Source organism: Notolabrus celidotus, chromosome 17 (assembly GCF_009762535.1).
Source record: "Notolabrus celidotus isolate fNotCel1 chromosome 17, fNotCel1.pri, whole genome shotgun sequence".
Taxonomy (NCBI): domain Eukaryota; kingdom Metazoa; phylum Chordata; class Actinopteri; order Labriformes; family Labridae; genus Notolabrus; species Notolabrus celidotus.
Window position 1 is genome coordinate 31908278 of NC_048288.1, and position 17503 is coordinate 31925780.

The window sequence follows — 17503 nt, forward strand, 5'->3', positions numbered from 1 at the left end:
AGTTCCTCAGAGGCTTCCCTCTGGCCTTACTTCAGCAGTATGAACCTGAAACAGAAACTGATGTTCTTGTGATGTTCTTGTAATTAACAGGTCTTCAGTTTGCTGAAATAACAACATCATGATGCAGATTAGTCCAAAGTCCAAAGTCAAGCTTTGTCAGGTCTGTCCTCAAGAGGAGAAGAAAACTACGTCTACAATGTTTGTTTGTTGAATGGAGGTCTATGAAAGAGGATTAGAGACACTGATGTTTCTTTAGCTCTGACCTTCTTTACGGAATGTTCCATTTGTTCTCAGAATTCTGACATCATCAAAGACAGAATTCTGACATCATCACAGACAGAATTCTGACATCATCAAAGACAGAATTCTGACATCATCAAAGACAGAATTCTGACATCATCAAAGACAGAAGTCTGACATCATCAAAGACAGAACTCTGACATCATCAAAGACAGAATTCTGACATCATCAAAGACAGAATTCTGACATCATCAAAGACAGAATTCTGACATCATCAAAGACAGAATTCTGACATCATCAAAGACAGAATTCTGGAATTCTGTCTTTGATGATGTCAGAATTCTAGAACACCTGCTGTTGCTCTCCATACAGACTGTTTCTCCTTCTGACACCTGATTGGTGGATACTACTCAGAGAATGGAAACCAGAACTCTTCTTAAACCAAAGTCTGGTCCTGCATGGTTTGTGTCGACCCTTTATTAAAGGATACATTTCAAATTCTCATTCACAAAAATATTTATTTCAGAATTCTGGATTTCTGTCTTTGATGTCAGAATTCTAGAACACCTGCTGTTGCTCTCCATACAGACTGTTCTTCCTGCTGACACCTGATTGGTGGATACTAATACAGGAATTTCGGATACATTCCAATTATTTACCAACACAATAGCAAATAAAGGAGCAGGACAACCAGTGCACAGGTCTGCAGTTATGTTTCTGATGCACTCTTATTCAAAGTGTGTCTTTGGATCCCAGCGGTCACACATGCTTTAGATTAAACACAGGTTGCTTTAACAGCCGGTAACTTAAAGAAACCCAAACAAAGTCGTGCATTCAGAGGAAACTAAGACCGTACCTTTGGTTGTACCTTTCTTCTTCCCCTCTTTCTTTTCCTCTACAGGTTTTAAAAACAGACAGAATGTCAGGAGGACTCTTGGCTGAGTGTCGACGTGGGGAATAAACACAAACACACTTTTACACGGTACCTTTTCTCAGCCTGTCTCTCCTGAGAGCAGGACCCTTTAACTTCTTCTCATCTGAACAGACAGACAGCAGAGACAGTCAGTGACGACGACTCAATGTGACTTTAAACGGTCGACACACTGCTTTATGATATGTGAAGAATAACTCAGCCATCATCAAACCTTTCCACTGTTCACTTCATTTACTCTTAATGCCAAAGAGCAGCACAGAGATCTAGTCGTATGTGAGAATGGTTAATTATGATAGTGGAGGATCGGACCGTTCCTGCACGGCACAGTTTACATTATCAGTGGTTTACAAGCAGCACAGTTTCAGTGTGTTAATGTAAGGTTACACAGGATGAACACAGCAGAGTATGAACAGCAGTGCAGTCACATCGTTATCAATACGAAGACGTCTCTGCTTCTTATTCAACATTACGTCCATATCATCGTTCAAACTGCGGTAAGTTTACTGAAGCTTTCAGCTGACAGTGAAAATTAAAGCTCAGACTGTAAATAAGTCTAACGTTTAACCCCTGCAGTCCTTGTTAGAGCCAGCAGGGGGCGACACCACTGGAGGCCAGACAAGTCAGAAGTGAAGAAGTCCATGATTTCTTTCTGACATGCACTCTTTAAGTTTTCCAAGGTTGTTTGCAGAAACTGTTTTCAAAGCAGTGCAGTAAAAAAAATAAGACTTAAAGTAAAACACGTGAAGGTACGATGCTAACAGTGTCACAAACTTTAAAGGTGCTTTTTTTTTTTTTTTCACAGACACAGCGTTAATCAGCTTTTTGAGAAAAAAATGAAAACAAAATTCTGGATTCTTAAAGACAACATTTTCTCTGTAGTGTTTCTTTTTTTTTTTTAAAGTGTCCAATTCATTATTTTAAGGGCCGTACTAAAGAATACAAAATTCTGAAATTTGAGAATAAAGGAGTATCTTCTCTTATCTTGTCTCTTAAAGATGTTATTATGAGAATGAAGTCAGAATATTACAGAAATAAAGTATAATTTAATTTAGTCAAACTGAATAATAAAGTTGCATTTTTGTAGTAAAAGAAACATTCATAATATTCCAAAAAGTAAATTTGTGAAGAACAAATCTGTGATAGTTAAGAAGGGTAAATCTGTACTATTTCAACAATTGAGTTGTTATTCCTCAGATCACAGAATAAGTTGAATTTTATTACTAAAATAAAGTTGGAAATCCAGAAAAAGTTGCGACATTATGCAGACGATGGTGTGATATCAGCCGAATAGATTTATGATTTTATGAGGATAAAGTTGAAATTTAAGGCCGTGGTTAGGATGTATTTAACTTTTAATTAAACTTTATTAAACTTTACTCTCTTAATATTAAGACTTCATTCTACAATATTTTTTCCCCTTAAATCTGGCCGTCATATTCTGTCATACTTTTCATTTATTTCATGTAATTGAACAGATTAATGTTTTATCTGAGTGTGTTCTTTCTGGACAACATAAACACACAACAACAGTTTATGTTATAAACCACTACAGGCGGAGACTCTGAGCCGAAACACCAGAACCAGAGAAGCTCTCTTAAATATATGTGCTGTGGGACGAAGAACCGGGCGACCAGTCCGACCAGACCGTCCTCCATCAGGTCTACAACAACCAAACACACCATCCTCCTCCTCCTCCTGGACTGGGCTACGTCGCCGTTTGGTCCTCATTGCTCTGTATTGGGACCAGGGAGCCTCGCTATTGGCTGTGGCTCTTTGTCCTGCTCTCCTATTGGTTCTGGAGGTCCAGAATGACCCCTTTCACCTCCCTGTCATCAGGCGAGGCCGTTTCACCCTCCTCCTCCTCCTCCTCTTCCTCTTCCTCACTCCCAGCCGCTGCCTCCTTCCCCTCCGCCTCCTCCTTTCCCTCGCCCCGCTCTACAGGCGAGGACACTACGTCATAGAGGAAGGTGAAGAAGCCATAGATCCAATCAGAGCCCTCCTCAGCTAAAATATTAAGAACCTCCTCAAGCGACTCGGCGTTCGCACTACCACCACCATCACCATCACCATCAGCACCGCCATCTTTGGTCAGGCCTGACGAGAGAGAGAGAGGGGAGAGAGAAAAGGGAGGAGGAGGAGGGGATGGAGGAAGGCACACAACGAGGATCGACGGCCGTGTGGAGGCAAATTAAAAGGACAAGAAGGAGGAGTGAGAAGGAACAAAGTGAAAAGTAAATCATGAGAGATGGAGGGAAGGAGGGAGGAAGCACAACCGTAACAAAAACAGGGCAGAAATGAAAAGGTGATGATGTGGGAAAGAGAAAGAAAGTGAGTTAAAGACGTCGTAAAAGAAGCATGAATAACAATTCAACCTTTACTTCCTGTCTCAGTCTCGTCAGACTTGCTTTTCAACAACTGACAAAGATGGCCGTCTATTCCCTCGCTCCTCGCAAGAGAGAACTTCAGGACTCTGGCCCCAAATGCTTCACGTGTCATCACCCGTAACGGGGCCGGGTTATCCTTGAGAGCACATCAGAGTGCACCGGCTCAGACTTTAATCTGAGGATCTACACAAACAAACACGAATCCAGCAACAAGTCTTATTTGGCTTGTTCTGTTCTTTTGGTTCTTCCACTTCCCTTTAAGTCTCTTTTTTAAGTTGCTCTGTATGAAAAAGATTCTAAAATAACAAGGTGGAAACCAAACACTCAAACACCAGAGCAGCTCCTGATCTGGGTTTTCAGGTAGTCCATGTCCTGCATCATAACAGGAAGTGTATTCTGTGAAGTCATCGTGTATTTCAACATGTTAGCGGACGGATGTTAGAGGTGAAGTCACACTCTTACATCAGACCAACGCACAGTTTGACACCGTGACGGGTTAGTCCAGGCAGATACTCGTGATGGGGCGGTCTCTGTTTTAAACCTGAGGCACTGACACTCGGCTGTAAACCACATCAGACAGAAGGAGAGAAAACTCAAAGAGGACTTGCCGAGCAGAACTTTAGCATCCTCCACGTCGAAGTCGCCGTCTCCGTCCGTGTCGTAGGCCGCCAGTTTACCTGCGGAGGAGGAGAGGAAGCTGAGTGACCCATACTGAAAACATTTATATAATCATTACAATAAAAAATGTCCAAATTAAAATTTTGATTATAAATGAGAATTTGCAGAAGTTGAAAAATCTGTGTATTTGATGGTTAATAATGCAGAAAAAAAAATGTGTGGAAATAAAATGTTGCTTTTATCTAAATTATTTGTAAAATTACTAAAATTATTTTATTTATTGTGACAAATTGTTGAAATTCCAACTTTTCTAAAATGTTAAAAAAAATCAGTAAAAATCTTAAATCTGAAATAAGTGAAACCTTTCATTATTAGTGGTTAGATTTGAGGTCAAAGGTCGTCATAAAAGCATAAAATTACAATTTAAGTTCCTTTATGTTCGTCTATATCGGCTCCCTGTGGTAGTATCCTGTGTTATGTTAAGTCAGAATAAGGTGTAGATAATAAAAAATATATCTACTGCTATTTATGAAACTGCAAGAAGCCTTTTCTTAAAGGTGACATATCACGCTTTTTTCATCAACATATATTGGTCTAAGAGGTCCCCAAAACATGTCTTTAAAGTTTATGCTCAAAAAAACACTTTGAAATCAGATTTTGGTCTGCCTGAAAAGTCCTCTTCTTCATTCCTCATCAGAACACTCCGTTTTCTCTCTGACCACGCCCCCTCCGGAAGTGGATGTGCCTCGGCTGTCCAGCACGTTGATCTAATGTTTACATGTTGGCTGAATATACACGGCTGCTCAGAGATCGCGTTACTTCAACCCTCTGAATCTGATCCTGACTGAGAGGCGCCTGCAGCAGGACCTTTCTGAACCATTGGTCACAGATTTAGTGTTTCTTGTTGTTTTATTTATCAGTATGTAGACGTGTGTCTTGGTACACAGCTACGAACATGTAGCTATGTGGCTATGCTAACTAGCGCTAGCACTTATCCATGATAAATAAAAATCATCCACTAGATCTTCAAATCTGCAGACGTGGGGAGTAAAACCGACCTCTGCCAGAAAGGCAGCGGGACCTTTTATGAAGGATTGGTCACAGATTTAGTGTTTCTTGTTGTTTTATTTGTCAGTATGTCGACGTATGTCTTGCTACAGCTACAGCTACAGCTACAGCTACAGCTATGAACATATAGCTATGTGGCTATGCTAACTAGCGCTAGCACTTATCCATTACAAATAAAAATCATCCACTACATCTTCAAATCTGCAGACGTGGGGAGTAAAACCGACCTTTGTGTTTATTAAGACCGCCTACAACTAGCATGCCTCCCTCCTAAGCTCCTTGTTAGCACACATGTGTGCAGGTAATGAAAAACGGAGAAGGGATTCAGTATTATTTTACACAGTCTATGGGCTGAACAAGCTCCGAGCTCTGACTCCGTGACAGACCGGATATTGTTGTTACGTAACAAAAACACGGAAGTCTGAAACGGCTCGTTTCACACACATTTACAGAAAGGTGTAGAAATCAGAACAGGGGCAGAATGGATTTTTTTCATTCTCGGGGGGTTTGTAGACAGGGACACATATTTCAGGTAAAGAACCATTAAAAAGTCAATTTTGCATGATATGTCACCTTTAAGATTATACTCTAAATTTCAACCGTTTCTTTCTGTTAGGTTGCTGGGCTGATGCAGACTAAAGAGGACAACTTACAAGGAGGAACTTGCACAAAAAACTTTGTACAGTAGAATTTTTTTCAAGCTGAACTTGTTCGAGCTAATAATAAGAATGGACTCTATGGGTGCGCCCCATGTAAGGAGGCTATGGGCCTTTTTGCAGCGGTCACAGATGCTAATAGCACAAATAATGATGCATCATTTGCCCCACTATCTACTCCATCTCAAAGTCCAATCCACAAAGCATATCGCCCTGATAATTTTGAAGTGCATAAACGCCCATAAAGTTCAGCTGCTCTCTGCAGTTTGCTCTTGTTGGGCGACCGACTGTGAAGATGAGCTGTCAGCATCCTCACTCTGCAGCACAGCGCTGTGCTGTGCGCTCTCATCCTGACAGAGCTTAACTCTGTCCACATGTATGATGAGCTGGATGAGGAGGAGACACTTCTTACCATTTAACTGTCCTTCCATGACCAATGTGATACATATTTCACTGTTTATATTCAAGCTAGCAAAGAGCCGCTAATTAATATTAAAGCTGCTGTTGGTAGTTCTGGAATAAACATCAGTTCAGGGAGAGATTTCAAATGTCAATACTACCTCTCCATATCAGATTTCCTTCTCACTACACCCCTGTCCCTCCCTCTCTGCTCCTGTAAGCCCCACCCACAAACAGTGCACGCTCTGTCAGGACGATGTAGGAGGACCAATCAGGAGAGGGGCTCTGATTGGTCAGAGCTGACGGGATGCGATTGGAATTTATAGATAACTGGATACAGAGGCGTAGGAAAACACAGAGATCTTATCATAATCTCAAAATACCTCATGTATTGATGGCTGTTGATGAGTGTTATGACTTTTTTGCCAAACACAGCACAAAATAAGTACAGTTTGTTTACCCCAGTCCTACCCACTGCAGCTTTAACGGGCTAAATGTGCAGGTTTATTATTGTTAGATCATCTAGAGGTGGAGTTGTTGTCATGATCTCTGGTGAGTTTCAGTGTGACATCTCTTTTAAATACTGTGGGGCAGTAACCACAAAGTTAGCACTGCTGTAGGTGAATTAGAAACACTTGTTGAACCACTACGAGGTTCATTTGCATAAAAAGGGGACCTACAAATACATGCAAACACTTGCACACGGGCTATTTGCCCTGCAGCAGAGTTAGTGGTGCGTTTAACCTTCTGTGAATTAGACGCTGTCTTCTTGTCTCATATGCACAGGTTCAGAGGGCACAGAAGCTGCACACTCCTTCTGCGAATCAGGCCCAGAGAGTGAAGGCACATTTATTCTACACAGTGGAGGCTGAAGAGGAAGGATGTGGTAGAAGAGACTGTTCAACTCTCACATGGTTCACACTCTGTCTGTCTCCTTTAATCTTTGAAATCCCCACAGAGTCTGTTTGCAGAATCCAGATATGGTAACAAGCTGAATGCTTTTGAACTCTGAACACAGTTTACCCACAGATGTTTCTTTTTCTGTAAACCAGAATATTAAAACCTGTTCATGCTCGTAACAAAGTGAGAGTGCAAATAAAAAAGAAACAGACTTGTTGGACACAATCTATGAGTCTGGTCACCACAGGTGAAGCTGACACCGTGAGAGCGTACCTTGTAGAACTTCCGAAAAGTTCATATGAAACTCCTTAGCTCTCGCTGCATGCAGAAGCAACGTACAGAGGGAAAAGAGGAGAAGAGTGAAGGAGGAAGAAGACAAGACACATTACAGAAAGTAAGACTGAATTAGTGCAAAGCTACAGAGAATACAGAGGAGACTCAGGGCTGCATGATACGTTTCTTCAATGTTTTAATATGTGGAAGGATCTGCAGCATAAAGTCTCTAAAGTAGTATGGGAGGTAGAGCCTTCAGTTCTCAGACCCCTCTCCTTTGGAATCATCTACCAGTCACGGTCTAGGAGGCAGACACCCTCTCTACTTTTAAGAGTAGGCTTCAAACTTTCCTTTTTGATAAAGCTTATAGTTAGAGCTGGATCAGGCTTGGACCAGGTCTTAGTTATGCTGCTATAGGCTTAGACTGACACACTGGGATCCTGTCTTTCCCTCTCTCTCCTCTCTCTGCCTGTCTCTCACTTTAACTCTTCCTGTCCCATTAAAGTTACTAACCATAGACCTTTCTGGAGTCCCTGAGCTCCCTTGTCTCGTAGGTTCCTCTGGATCTCTGCTGTAGATTCCTTTTTTGGGGTCTGTTATTCATCCTTTCTTTCTTTCTTTCTTTCTTTCTTTCTTTGTTCTTTCCATGTTTCTTCATCCTTTATGTCTCCTTTTCTCACCCCGTCCTTTCCTTCTTTCTTTCCTTCTTTCTTTCCTTCTTTCTTTCCTTTTTCCATTCCTTTCTTTCATTCCTTCTTTCTGTCATTCCTTTTTTCCTTCATTCCTTTCTGCTTTCTGTACTTCACTTCTTTCTTTCTTCTTACCATGTTTCTTCATCCTTTATGTCTCCTTTCTTATCCCGTCCTTTCCTTCTGTCATTCCTTCCCCATTTATTCTCCTCTTTTTCTTTCTTCTGGTCTCCCTCTCTTCTCTCTTTTCTTAGACCTTTCTGGAGTCCCTGAGCTCCCTTGTCTCGTAGGTTCCTCTGGATCTCTGCTGCTGTGGACGTGGTCCAGACTCCAGCTGCTACAACTACTACTATCCGTCTCCCCACTATCATCTCTCTCTCTCTTCATCTCCCTCTATCCCTCTCTCCAACACGGTCTCAGCAGATGTGTGTCTAACATGAGTCTGGTCCTGCTGGAGGTTTCTGCCTGTTAAAGGAAGTTTGTCCTTGTGTTTTTCAGATCATGCAGCCCTGAAAGACTTTTTATCCATAGCAGAGAGAAAAAAGGACAAGTAGCAAACATCACAAGTGAGTTAACACAACCCACATTAGTGTAACACGGTTTAACAGTCATTTGAAGCTGGTAGTTCTGTCTTTATCTCTGGTTTCCATCTTACCGATGTGTGACCGGCTCAGCTGTAACGTGTCAAACATGAGGAAGTTTAGAATCTGAGATAAGATAAACACTTCCTCTGACACTCACAGCAGAGTCACTGGGTGTAAGGCGTCTGTTCAGAGATATGGAGCGAGCTCATCCAGATACTCTGCAATGGAATGTGTGTGTTTAAGTGTTTGTGTGTGTTCTTTTAAAACTCTCTTTGCGGGGACCACTTGAAGATTTAGACATTGGGGTCGGGGACATGTTTGAGAGTCAGGACGTCACTTCTTCAAAGGGCTGTTTGAGAGATCAGACGTCATTTCTAAAGGTCGGATCGGGGTTAAATGATCGGAGATGTATCTTCCAAGCAGGGTCCTCACAAGTATAGAACAACTAGTATGAGTGTGTATGTGTGTTTTTTGGAGAGAGATATTGTGAAATCCCTGCATGACTGTCAAAACCACATGAAGGCAGAAGCCGGGTCCTGTAGGAACACCTTTATTTTTCAGCGTAACACCTCGATGTGTGTGTATGTGTTCTTGTAAACTGTCATTGTGGGGACCAGTCGCAGGTTTTGACATTTCATTTGGGGACATAATTGACATCACTTTTTTCAGAGGGCTTATATTTACTTCGAAAGGTCAGGTCAGGGTTAGGGAATGAGTCAGTGATGCATTATGGTCAAGAGCGTCCTCGCAGGTGTAGAAGGACAAGTATGAGTGGATCTGCTTGATGAAGCGGCAGACATTTTGAAAGCCTGGTATGACTTTCAAAACCACATAAAGACAGAAGCAGGTTCCTGTATGAAACCCCCGACAATTTCCAGTCTAATCTTCAAGTGTGTGTGTGTGTGTGTGTGTGTGTGTGTGTGTGAGTTCTTCTAAAGTTGTCCTTGTGAGGACCGTTTTTATGGGAAGTGAAGACATCTTATTTAAATGGATGACAAAGGGTTAAGACTTGGTTTTAAGAGTCAGGTGCTGAGGTGGGGGGGGGGGGGTTAAGGTCCTGGCTGGAGATGTGGTACGCTAAGCAGGGTCCCTACATGTGTAGAATAACATGTGTGTGTTTGTGCGAGTCTGTGGGGGATCAAAGATTAAGAGAGCCCCTGTCAAAACATCTAAAGAGGGCAGCAGGTTCCTGTGTGTGTGTGCGTGTGTGCGTGTGTGCGTGTGTGTGTGTGTGTGTGTGTGTGTGTGTGTGTGATGGAGAGTCAGACATTGTGAAAGTCCTGCGTGACTTTCAAAACCACATAAAGACAGAAGCAGGTTCCTGTACGAAAACCTGTAGTTTCCAGTTTAATGTTGAAGTGTGTATGTGTGTGTGTGTGTGTGTGTGTGTGTGTGTGTGTTTGGGAGTGTTCTTATGAACTGTCGTTGTGGGGACCATATACAGATTTTAACATTTCTAGCTGGGACTTTTTTAGAAAAGGAACACACAAGAATAATTAAGGGTTAGGACTTTGTTTTAAGGATCAGATCCAGATTAGTTCAGGGGTTAAGGGTCAGAGATGCATTACTGAAAGGAGAGTCCTCACAGGTATAGGATAACAGGCATGTGTGTGTGTGTGTGTTTGAGTGGTAGTTAGCATGACCAAACTCAGATTTTAGCATAAATTCAAACATTCCCTTCTATGTTAGCTAAACAGGTGATGGATTTAAAGAGGGACATCTTGACAAGATAAACCCCTTTGACAGAGTGCATGATGAATTATTAAAACCAACACGTCCTCCTTACCGATGACGCTGTCGTAGTCCACGATGTCGAAGTAGACGACCGCCACAGAGCTCCAGACTCCCAGCAGAGCCAGGACCACAAACCAGGTGAACATGGAGTATTTTGGACCTCCTCCTCCGGCGTCTCCTCCTCCTCTCTCGGTCCTCTTTCCATTCTTGCTCTCCGCCGTTGACGTCTTCCCCTCTGCGGACGTGAGAATGATCTGATTAATCCCTGCGTTACGTCTCTTTAAACACGGGACCCAAAGTGACGTTTAATGTTGCCATGGCGTTTTCGGCTTTATTTAAAAGTTCGCCCGATTTCTACGAAGTTGAGAAAACATTTTGGTGAGTGCAGAGACTGGAGGTTCCTGGTTCAAGGGAACCTAAAGACTCCTTCAGGATACCAAGAATCTATTCAGGGGTAGGAGCGATCAAGTGTACTGATTAAATCCAGGCTGAAGAGAAAGAGACAATGTGGCAGGAACCAGAAAGGGCAGGCCGACCCAGGACCCAGGAATAGAGACATGGAGTCAACATGACCCTGAGAGAGAGAGAGAGAGAGAGAGAGAGAGAGAGAGAGAGAGAGAGAGAGAGAGAGAGAGAGAGAGAGAGAGAGAGAGAGAGAGAGAGAGAGAGAGAGAGAGAGAAAGAGAGAGAGAGAGAGAGAGAGAGAGAGAGAGCAGCTGTTTGTCCTACACTCTGGACTTAAATGGCGTTAGCTAATGACAACAGCTGTCTGCTTCTGCAGCATAATTACACCTAATTATTAGTCTTTTATTCAACTCTTTGTGTGTGTGTGTGTGTGTGTGTGTGTGTGTGTGTGTGTGTGTGTGTGTGTGTGTGTGTGTGTGTGTGTGTGTGCAAAGCAATAAATCCAGAGAAAGTTCTTGTTCTGTTCTCCAGAAGCAGGACGATGAATGAAGCGCTGTCAAAGGCGTCCTGAAGGGTTTAAATAGATGTTCTATAACCGATGAGTGCGGTCCGTCCGTGTGTCCCGTCTGCAGGGTTTTTATTTGAAGCTGTGTTAATGCACGGAGGGGTTATCAAGCACAGCGTGAGGAGATATTTCACAAGTATTTTTAGAAAGTTACAGGCGTAAAAAATGTTGTTCGATTCTGCAGAGAAAATGTCAGAGCTCTAAAAGCTTTCAACATGAAATTATCCCAGCTGCATGAAGAGAGCAGATAAAATATGTGGAAAGAAACATCTGGTTGTTTTTTGAAATGCTCATGAACAGAGCAGAGACATCCAACATGCCGGACTACAGGACGAACATTAAACCATCAGGTACTTTGAAACCTGCTCAGCTGAGTTGTTTACGTCTGACAAGAGAAGCAGTGATGCTTCAGTTCCTTTCAGACTCTGGTTAGAGATCAACATGACGGTGAATCTTAGCGCCACTAAAGTGAGAAGTTTATTCTGCAGCGTCCAACCGTTCCTTCTCCTGGTGTTGAGTTTGTTTAAACTTAAAGCAGCGAGCAGCGACACTGATCTGGCATCTTAAACTATCCTAAACTGGATATCTCCCATGCTAGTTAGCAAAGATTGGTTATTGATCTGACCAAGCTGCGTGGTTTTCAAAGACAGAGCTGACTCTACTCAGGATTTCCTCCACAACATATTTAACACTGGAAGGCTTTTACTGTGAAAATCTGCAGCAGGAAGTTCTGCTCGACACGAAAAGCATTGAGCATGTTATACAAGGTCAAATTAACCAATCCATGCCAAACTATGTTATACCATGTATGCCAAACCAATCTACACCAAACCAAACCAAGTCAAGCCAAACCAAGTCAAACCAAGTCAAGCCAAACCAAGTCAAACTAATCTACGCCAAGCCAAGTCAAACCAAGCCAAACCAAGTCAAACCAAACCAAGTCAAACCAATCTACGCCAAGCCAAACAAAGCCAAGCCAATCTATGCCAAACCATTTTAAACCAATTTACGCCAAACCCAACAAATCCTTGCCAAACTATGTTAGATCACTCTACGTCACACCAAACTAAGCCAAACCAATCTACACCAAACCAAACCAAACCAGGCCAAGCCAAGCCAAATCACCCAAATAATCCATGCCAAACTATATTTAACCAATCTACCGCCAAACAATGTGAACTAATCCATGCCAAATGTTAAACCAATCTACGCCAAACCAAACCAAACCAAGCCGAACCAATCTACGCTAAACTACTTTAAACTAATCCATCCCAAAGCAAACCAATCCAATGCACGCCAAACAAACCAAACCAACCAAACCAAACCAAACCAGTCCATGCCAAACCAAGCTCACAGCCCATTCCTACCTGTCGCCGGGTCTACAGGCTGCCCCTCCTCCTCCTTCAGGACCTCCTTGTCGCTTCCTAGCCGAGCCAAACCAAGCTGGATCAGAACCAAATCAAAACAAAACCCGGGTCAAACCTCATCAGTCCTCCAGTCCTACCTGTCTCCTGCTCAGCAGGCTCCGCCCCCTCCTGTATCAGCGGGGCCATCTCCTCTTCTTCCTCGTACACCTCCTCTTCATACACCTCCTCTTCGTACACCTCCTCCTCCTCGGCGCTGATCTCCTCTACGGGAGGCGTGGGGGGCGAGGGGGGCGAGGGGGGCTAGGGGGGTTGCGGGAGTGGAGGAGTAGGAGCCGCCATAGTTGCGGTAGCGCTGCATGGAATCCCGTAGGTCCCGGGTTAATCAAAAAAAAGATGGAGCCAGACCAGAACCAGACCAGAACTAGACTGGACTGGAGAAAGAGTAGACCAACCCACCTGACCAGAAAGAGGGAGCGACCTAAGCCCTACACCGACTGTAAACAAATATACTTATGTTCCTGCAAAGAGGAGACAGACCTTCAGATCCAAATCCACACCACAATAAAGACAACAGAACCAGAACTTTACGAAACCCAACAAAGTTCTTTAAGAAAACTGCACGACTAAGACGCCAAGAAGAGCGAGTGATGAATCTATAAAATGAGACGAGAACAATCTACAAGAAGCTGAAATAAAAATAAAGATCAAACTAAAGCTGCAAGCTAAAGCTGAGAGTGACTGAGCTGAGAGGAAGACAGAGAGAGCTCCTCCTCTTCATCCTCCTCCTCTTCTTACCAGCTGTATACAGTCCACTGGCCATCCAGAACCTGATCCTCACTATTATTAGAGCTGACAAAACCAGGGTCAGTGTGTGTGAGTGTGTGAGTGTGAGCGTGAGATACCAGAGAGGACAGAATAGCCCACCAAATAACCTTGACTCTTCTTTGTTCACACACACACACACACACACACACACACACACACTCTCAGCTGTGTGAAACGTCACCTGAATTAAAGGGACAGTACGTGACGTTTCATGTTCCACTTTACGAGGTTGTGTTTTAACACTCAGGGTGTTTTATTTCCTTTGGAATCTACAAAAAAAGTTGTCTTGTGTTTGGGTGAGTAAAGCGAGTGTCCCTCTCAAGACTGACGCCGGCTGTCACTCACAACCCCAGCAGCAGGGGGATGAAAGCTGGAGAGACACGGTGATCGTCACGGACAAAGAGTCCCAAAAGTAGGCGGAGCTATTCAACAACTGATGGGTGTGGTCCACTTTGAGGTCTTCAGCTGGTCCAACTCTACACTCCCAACATGCAGGCCTGCTCATCGTACCTAAAGTCTCTAAAAGTAGTATGGGAGGTAGAGCCTTCAGTTATCAGGCCCCTCTCCTTTGGAATCATCTACCAGTCAGGGTCCGGGAGGCAGACACCCTCTCTACTTTTAAGAGTAGGCTTCAAACTTTCCTTTTTGATAAAGCTTATAGTTAGAGCTGGATCAGGCTTGGACCAGGTCTTAGTTATGCTGCTATAGGCTTAGACTGACACACTGGGATCCTGTCTTTCCCTCTCTCTCCTCTCTCTGCCTGTCTCTTACTTTAACTCTTCCTGTCCCATTAAAGTTACTAACCATCTTTCCTTCCTTCCTTCCTTTCTTTTATTCTTTCCTTCTTTATTCCATTCCCTCTTCCTTCCTTCCTCCTTTCTTTCTTTATTTCATTTTTCCTTTCATTCCTTCCTTTCTTGCTTTATTTGTTCTTTCAATGTTTCTTCAACCTTTATGTCTCTTTTTCTTATCCCCTCCTTTCCTTCTGTCATTCCTTCACCATTTATTCTCCTCTTTTTCTTTCTTCTGGTCTCCCTCTCTTTTCTCTTTTCATAGACCTTTCTGGAGTCCCTGAGCTCCCTTGTCTCCTAGGTTCCTCTGGATCTCTGCTGTAGATTCCTTTTTTGGGTCTGTTATCCATCCTTTCTTTCTTTCTTTCTTTCTTTCTTTCTTTCTTTCTTTCTTTCTTTCTATTTGTTCTTTCCATCCTTTATGTCTCCTTTCCTTCTATCGTCTCCTTCACCATTTCTTCTCCTCTTTCTCTTTCTTCTGGTCTCCCTCTCTTCTCTCTTTTCTTAGACCTTTCTGGAGTCCCTGAGCTCCCTTGTCTCGTAGGTTCCTCTGGATCTCTGCTGCTGTGGACGTGGTCCAGACTCCAGCTGCTACAACTACTACTATCCGTCTCCCCACTATCATCTCTCTCTCTCTTCATCTCCCTCTATCCCTCTCTCCAACTCGGTCTCAGCAGATGTGTGTCTAACATGAGTCTGGTCCTGCTGGAGGTTTCTGCCTGTTAAAGGAAGTTTGTCCTTGCCACTGTAACTTGCTAAATGCTGCAAAGTGCTCTGCTCATGGTGGATTAAGATGAGATCAGACTGAGTCCTGTCTGGAAGAGGGGACTGGATCTGATCCGGTCTTGATGTTGTGCACAAATATAAAAAGGACAGGCGAAATGCTTCCTATTATAGTTCCTTCTTCAGTATTTATTTGCATGTTGACGTTTAACAAGCAAATGTGAGGGGAAGGAACCAAAAGGGCAGCGTCAAATACTTACAAGTTTGTCATAACATGCAGTATGTTCACTAAACTACTTGAAGCAGCAGAGGAACATGTAGTCTAAACTAAGATAAAGCTCTCTCTGGTTCATCTTGCTCTCTCTGGTCTGCATGCTGAGGAAGAACAACATGGATCTGTGTTTGCTGCACACACGTCTGCTGTCATAATTTGCATTCCTGTGCTTCTAATCTGAGGGTGAGCCAAAGTAAGTGTGTCCCCTCTCTGCAAACACAATGATGCAATTTGTATCAGCAGTGTGTCTGACTCAGGCAGGAAGCATGCGTTCTTATTCTCAGGCCTGATGTAGTTTTAAAGAACAGGGAGTGAGAAGTTTGAGGAGCTCTCTGCAGACCATGACCCCTAAAGGATCCCTCCTTAGTCCACTTTAAACATCTGTTAACATCTGGGGGATAGGTGGAAGGGCGAATCCAGGTTATAATGACTGATTATGATGAAGTTATATTATTAGTACATCATTAGAAGCTACATGTGTAAATCAGGAGAGTCTTTAATGTTAGGCTGTAAACCCCTAAATCAACAAGATGCTAATGTTAGCTGTCTGTCAGTTATAATAACCAGGTTAGCTTAGCATCAGTTGCAGGGCCACTTGCATGCTTCTGTTAGTCACACATTGCATCCTCACTTCAAACATCATGATTAATCTCAGATGGACTTTTGAGCTCAGGTTTGCTGTTTGTATTTGCACGGGTAGCAAAACTGGCTAAAGGAGCCAGGTTTCCTAGTATCGCGAGATCTCAGCACCAAACCTCGTTTATAAGTGTGTCAGTTTAACAAGATCTGTGGTGTAGGAGGGGAAATCTGAGGAGAAAATATTAATACTGAAATCAGAAAACTTCTTTAAAAGCTACTCTTTAGTTCGGCTTTGTTTAATTAAAAAGAATATCTTTAATTTGAGAGGAACTGAAGTTTTACTCTCGGTTTGCTCAACTTCTCGACGCCCAGCAGGCGCACTTTAAACAGAGGAGGAGCGTGGGAACCAAACATGATTCCACCCAGAAGGAGGATTATCAGGGATATATATGTATCTTAATGTAAGCCGAATTCAACAAACTGTCGTAAAGATGCTTAAAATATCTTAAATGTTCCTCTGTGGGACGCTTTTTGTTAGAAATATGGAAAACAACTTAAAACTGCGGAATGTCAGATTGGGTTCTGAAGAGGAGCCAAACAGGCGCGTCCGGGACTAGCAAAGACAGGGTACTGACCTTTTCTGGAGTGGGGTTTGGGAGTCTTCCTTTGTGCCATCCCTTTATAAAGTCTCTAATGCTTCTCTAAAGGTGATGCTAACAGAGACTAACAAGCTAGCTCAGCTGGAAAGGCGCTAAAATCATCTACAAGGCACCAGACCTCCAAAAATCACGTCTTCACTTGGATACCAGCAAAGCCAAAGTCCATAGTAACCGTGAGTGACTGTGTGTTCCACCAATCAGAGCAGCAGTATCGCTGTCGGGGCGGGGCTAAATGCGGGGCTCTGGGATTGTGGACCAATGAGGTTGTGGTACAACTTCTGAGGCTCCTCCCTCTCTTTGGAAAGGAGCAAAAACGTGGCAACAGAGGAAGAGGAGTCTGAAACATCTGGGGCGGAGTGAAGAGCAGAAGAAGGAAGAGATGTTAGATTAATATTAAACAAAAAACAAAAATCACACAAAGCTTTAAAGTGAAATAAATTAAAGATTCAGAGAATAAATCAGAAAGTTTGATCAATATGAGCTCTGTTTTAAAGCTCCCTTCATTGTGGAGCAATGGTTTAATAATAAGCACGCACTTAATGTCATCATCTTCATCATCTGTCAGCCCTTTATGTTTAATCATTATCACCAGGTTTATTAGGATGATAACATCTGGGTGAACAGCTCCCCCTGTTGATTCTCAGCTTCAAGTGTCTGCTGGGGAAATTTATATCATGGCAGATGAACTGATCTATTCTGTTTACACCTTAAAACTGTTTAAAAAAAACAAAAAACACACACATATAATGTTTTCACAGGTGAAAAGATGTTTTCCCAGTATTCTTTCGAAACACATTTTTATTAAAAGTCTGAAATAAAGAAATGAAAAGGCCCAG

The 17503-nt window shown here is 42.8% G+C and overlaps 1 protein-coding gene across 2 annotated transcripts; it reads right to left on the reverse strand.

Moving 5' to 3' along the window:
- Window positions 1–1390: 1390 nt before the first annotated feature.
- Window positions 1391–16879, reverse strand: LOC117829259 (aspartyl/asparaginyl beta-hydroxylase-like). 2 transcript variants are annotated; one of them, XM_034706878.1, is made up of 5 exons: window positions 16644–16879; window positions 10532–10714; window positions 7473–7517; window positions 4167–4235; window positions 1391–3268 (listed from the first exon to the last, which is right to left on the reverse strand). In XM_034706878.1, the coding sequence occupies exons 1-5, from the start codon at window positions 16681–16683 to the stop codon at window positions 2961–2963; spliced, it is 645 nt and encodes a 214-aa protein (XP_034562769.1). In that variant the 5' UTR covers window positions 16684–16879; the 3' UTR covers window positions 1391–2960. The 2 variants fall into 2 exon arrangements, with proteins under 2 accessions (XP_034562769.1, XP_034562770.1); XM_034706879.1 differs by lacking the exon at window positions 7473–7517 and having other exon boundaries at window positions 2368–3268; window positions 16644–16874.
- Window positions 16880–17503: the final 624 nt, after the last annotated feature.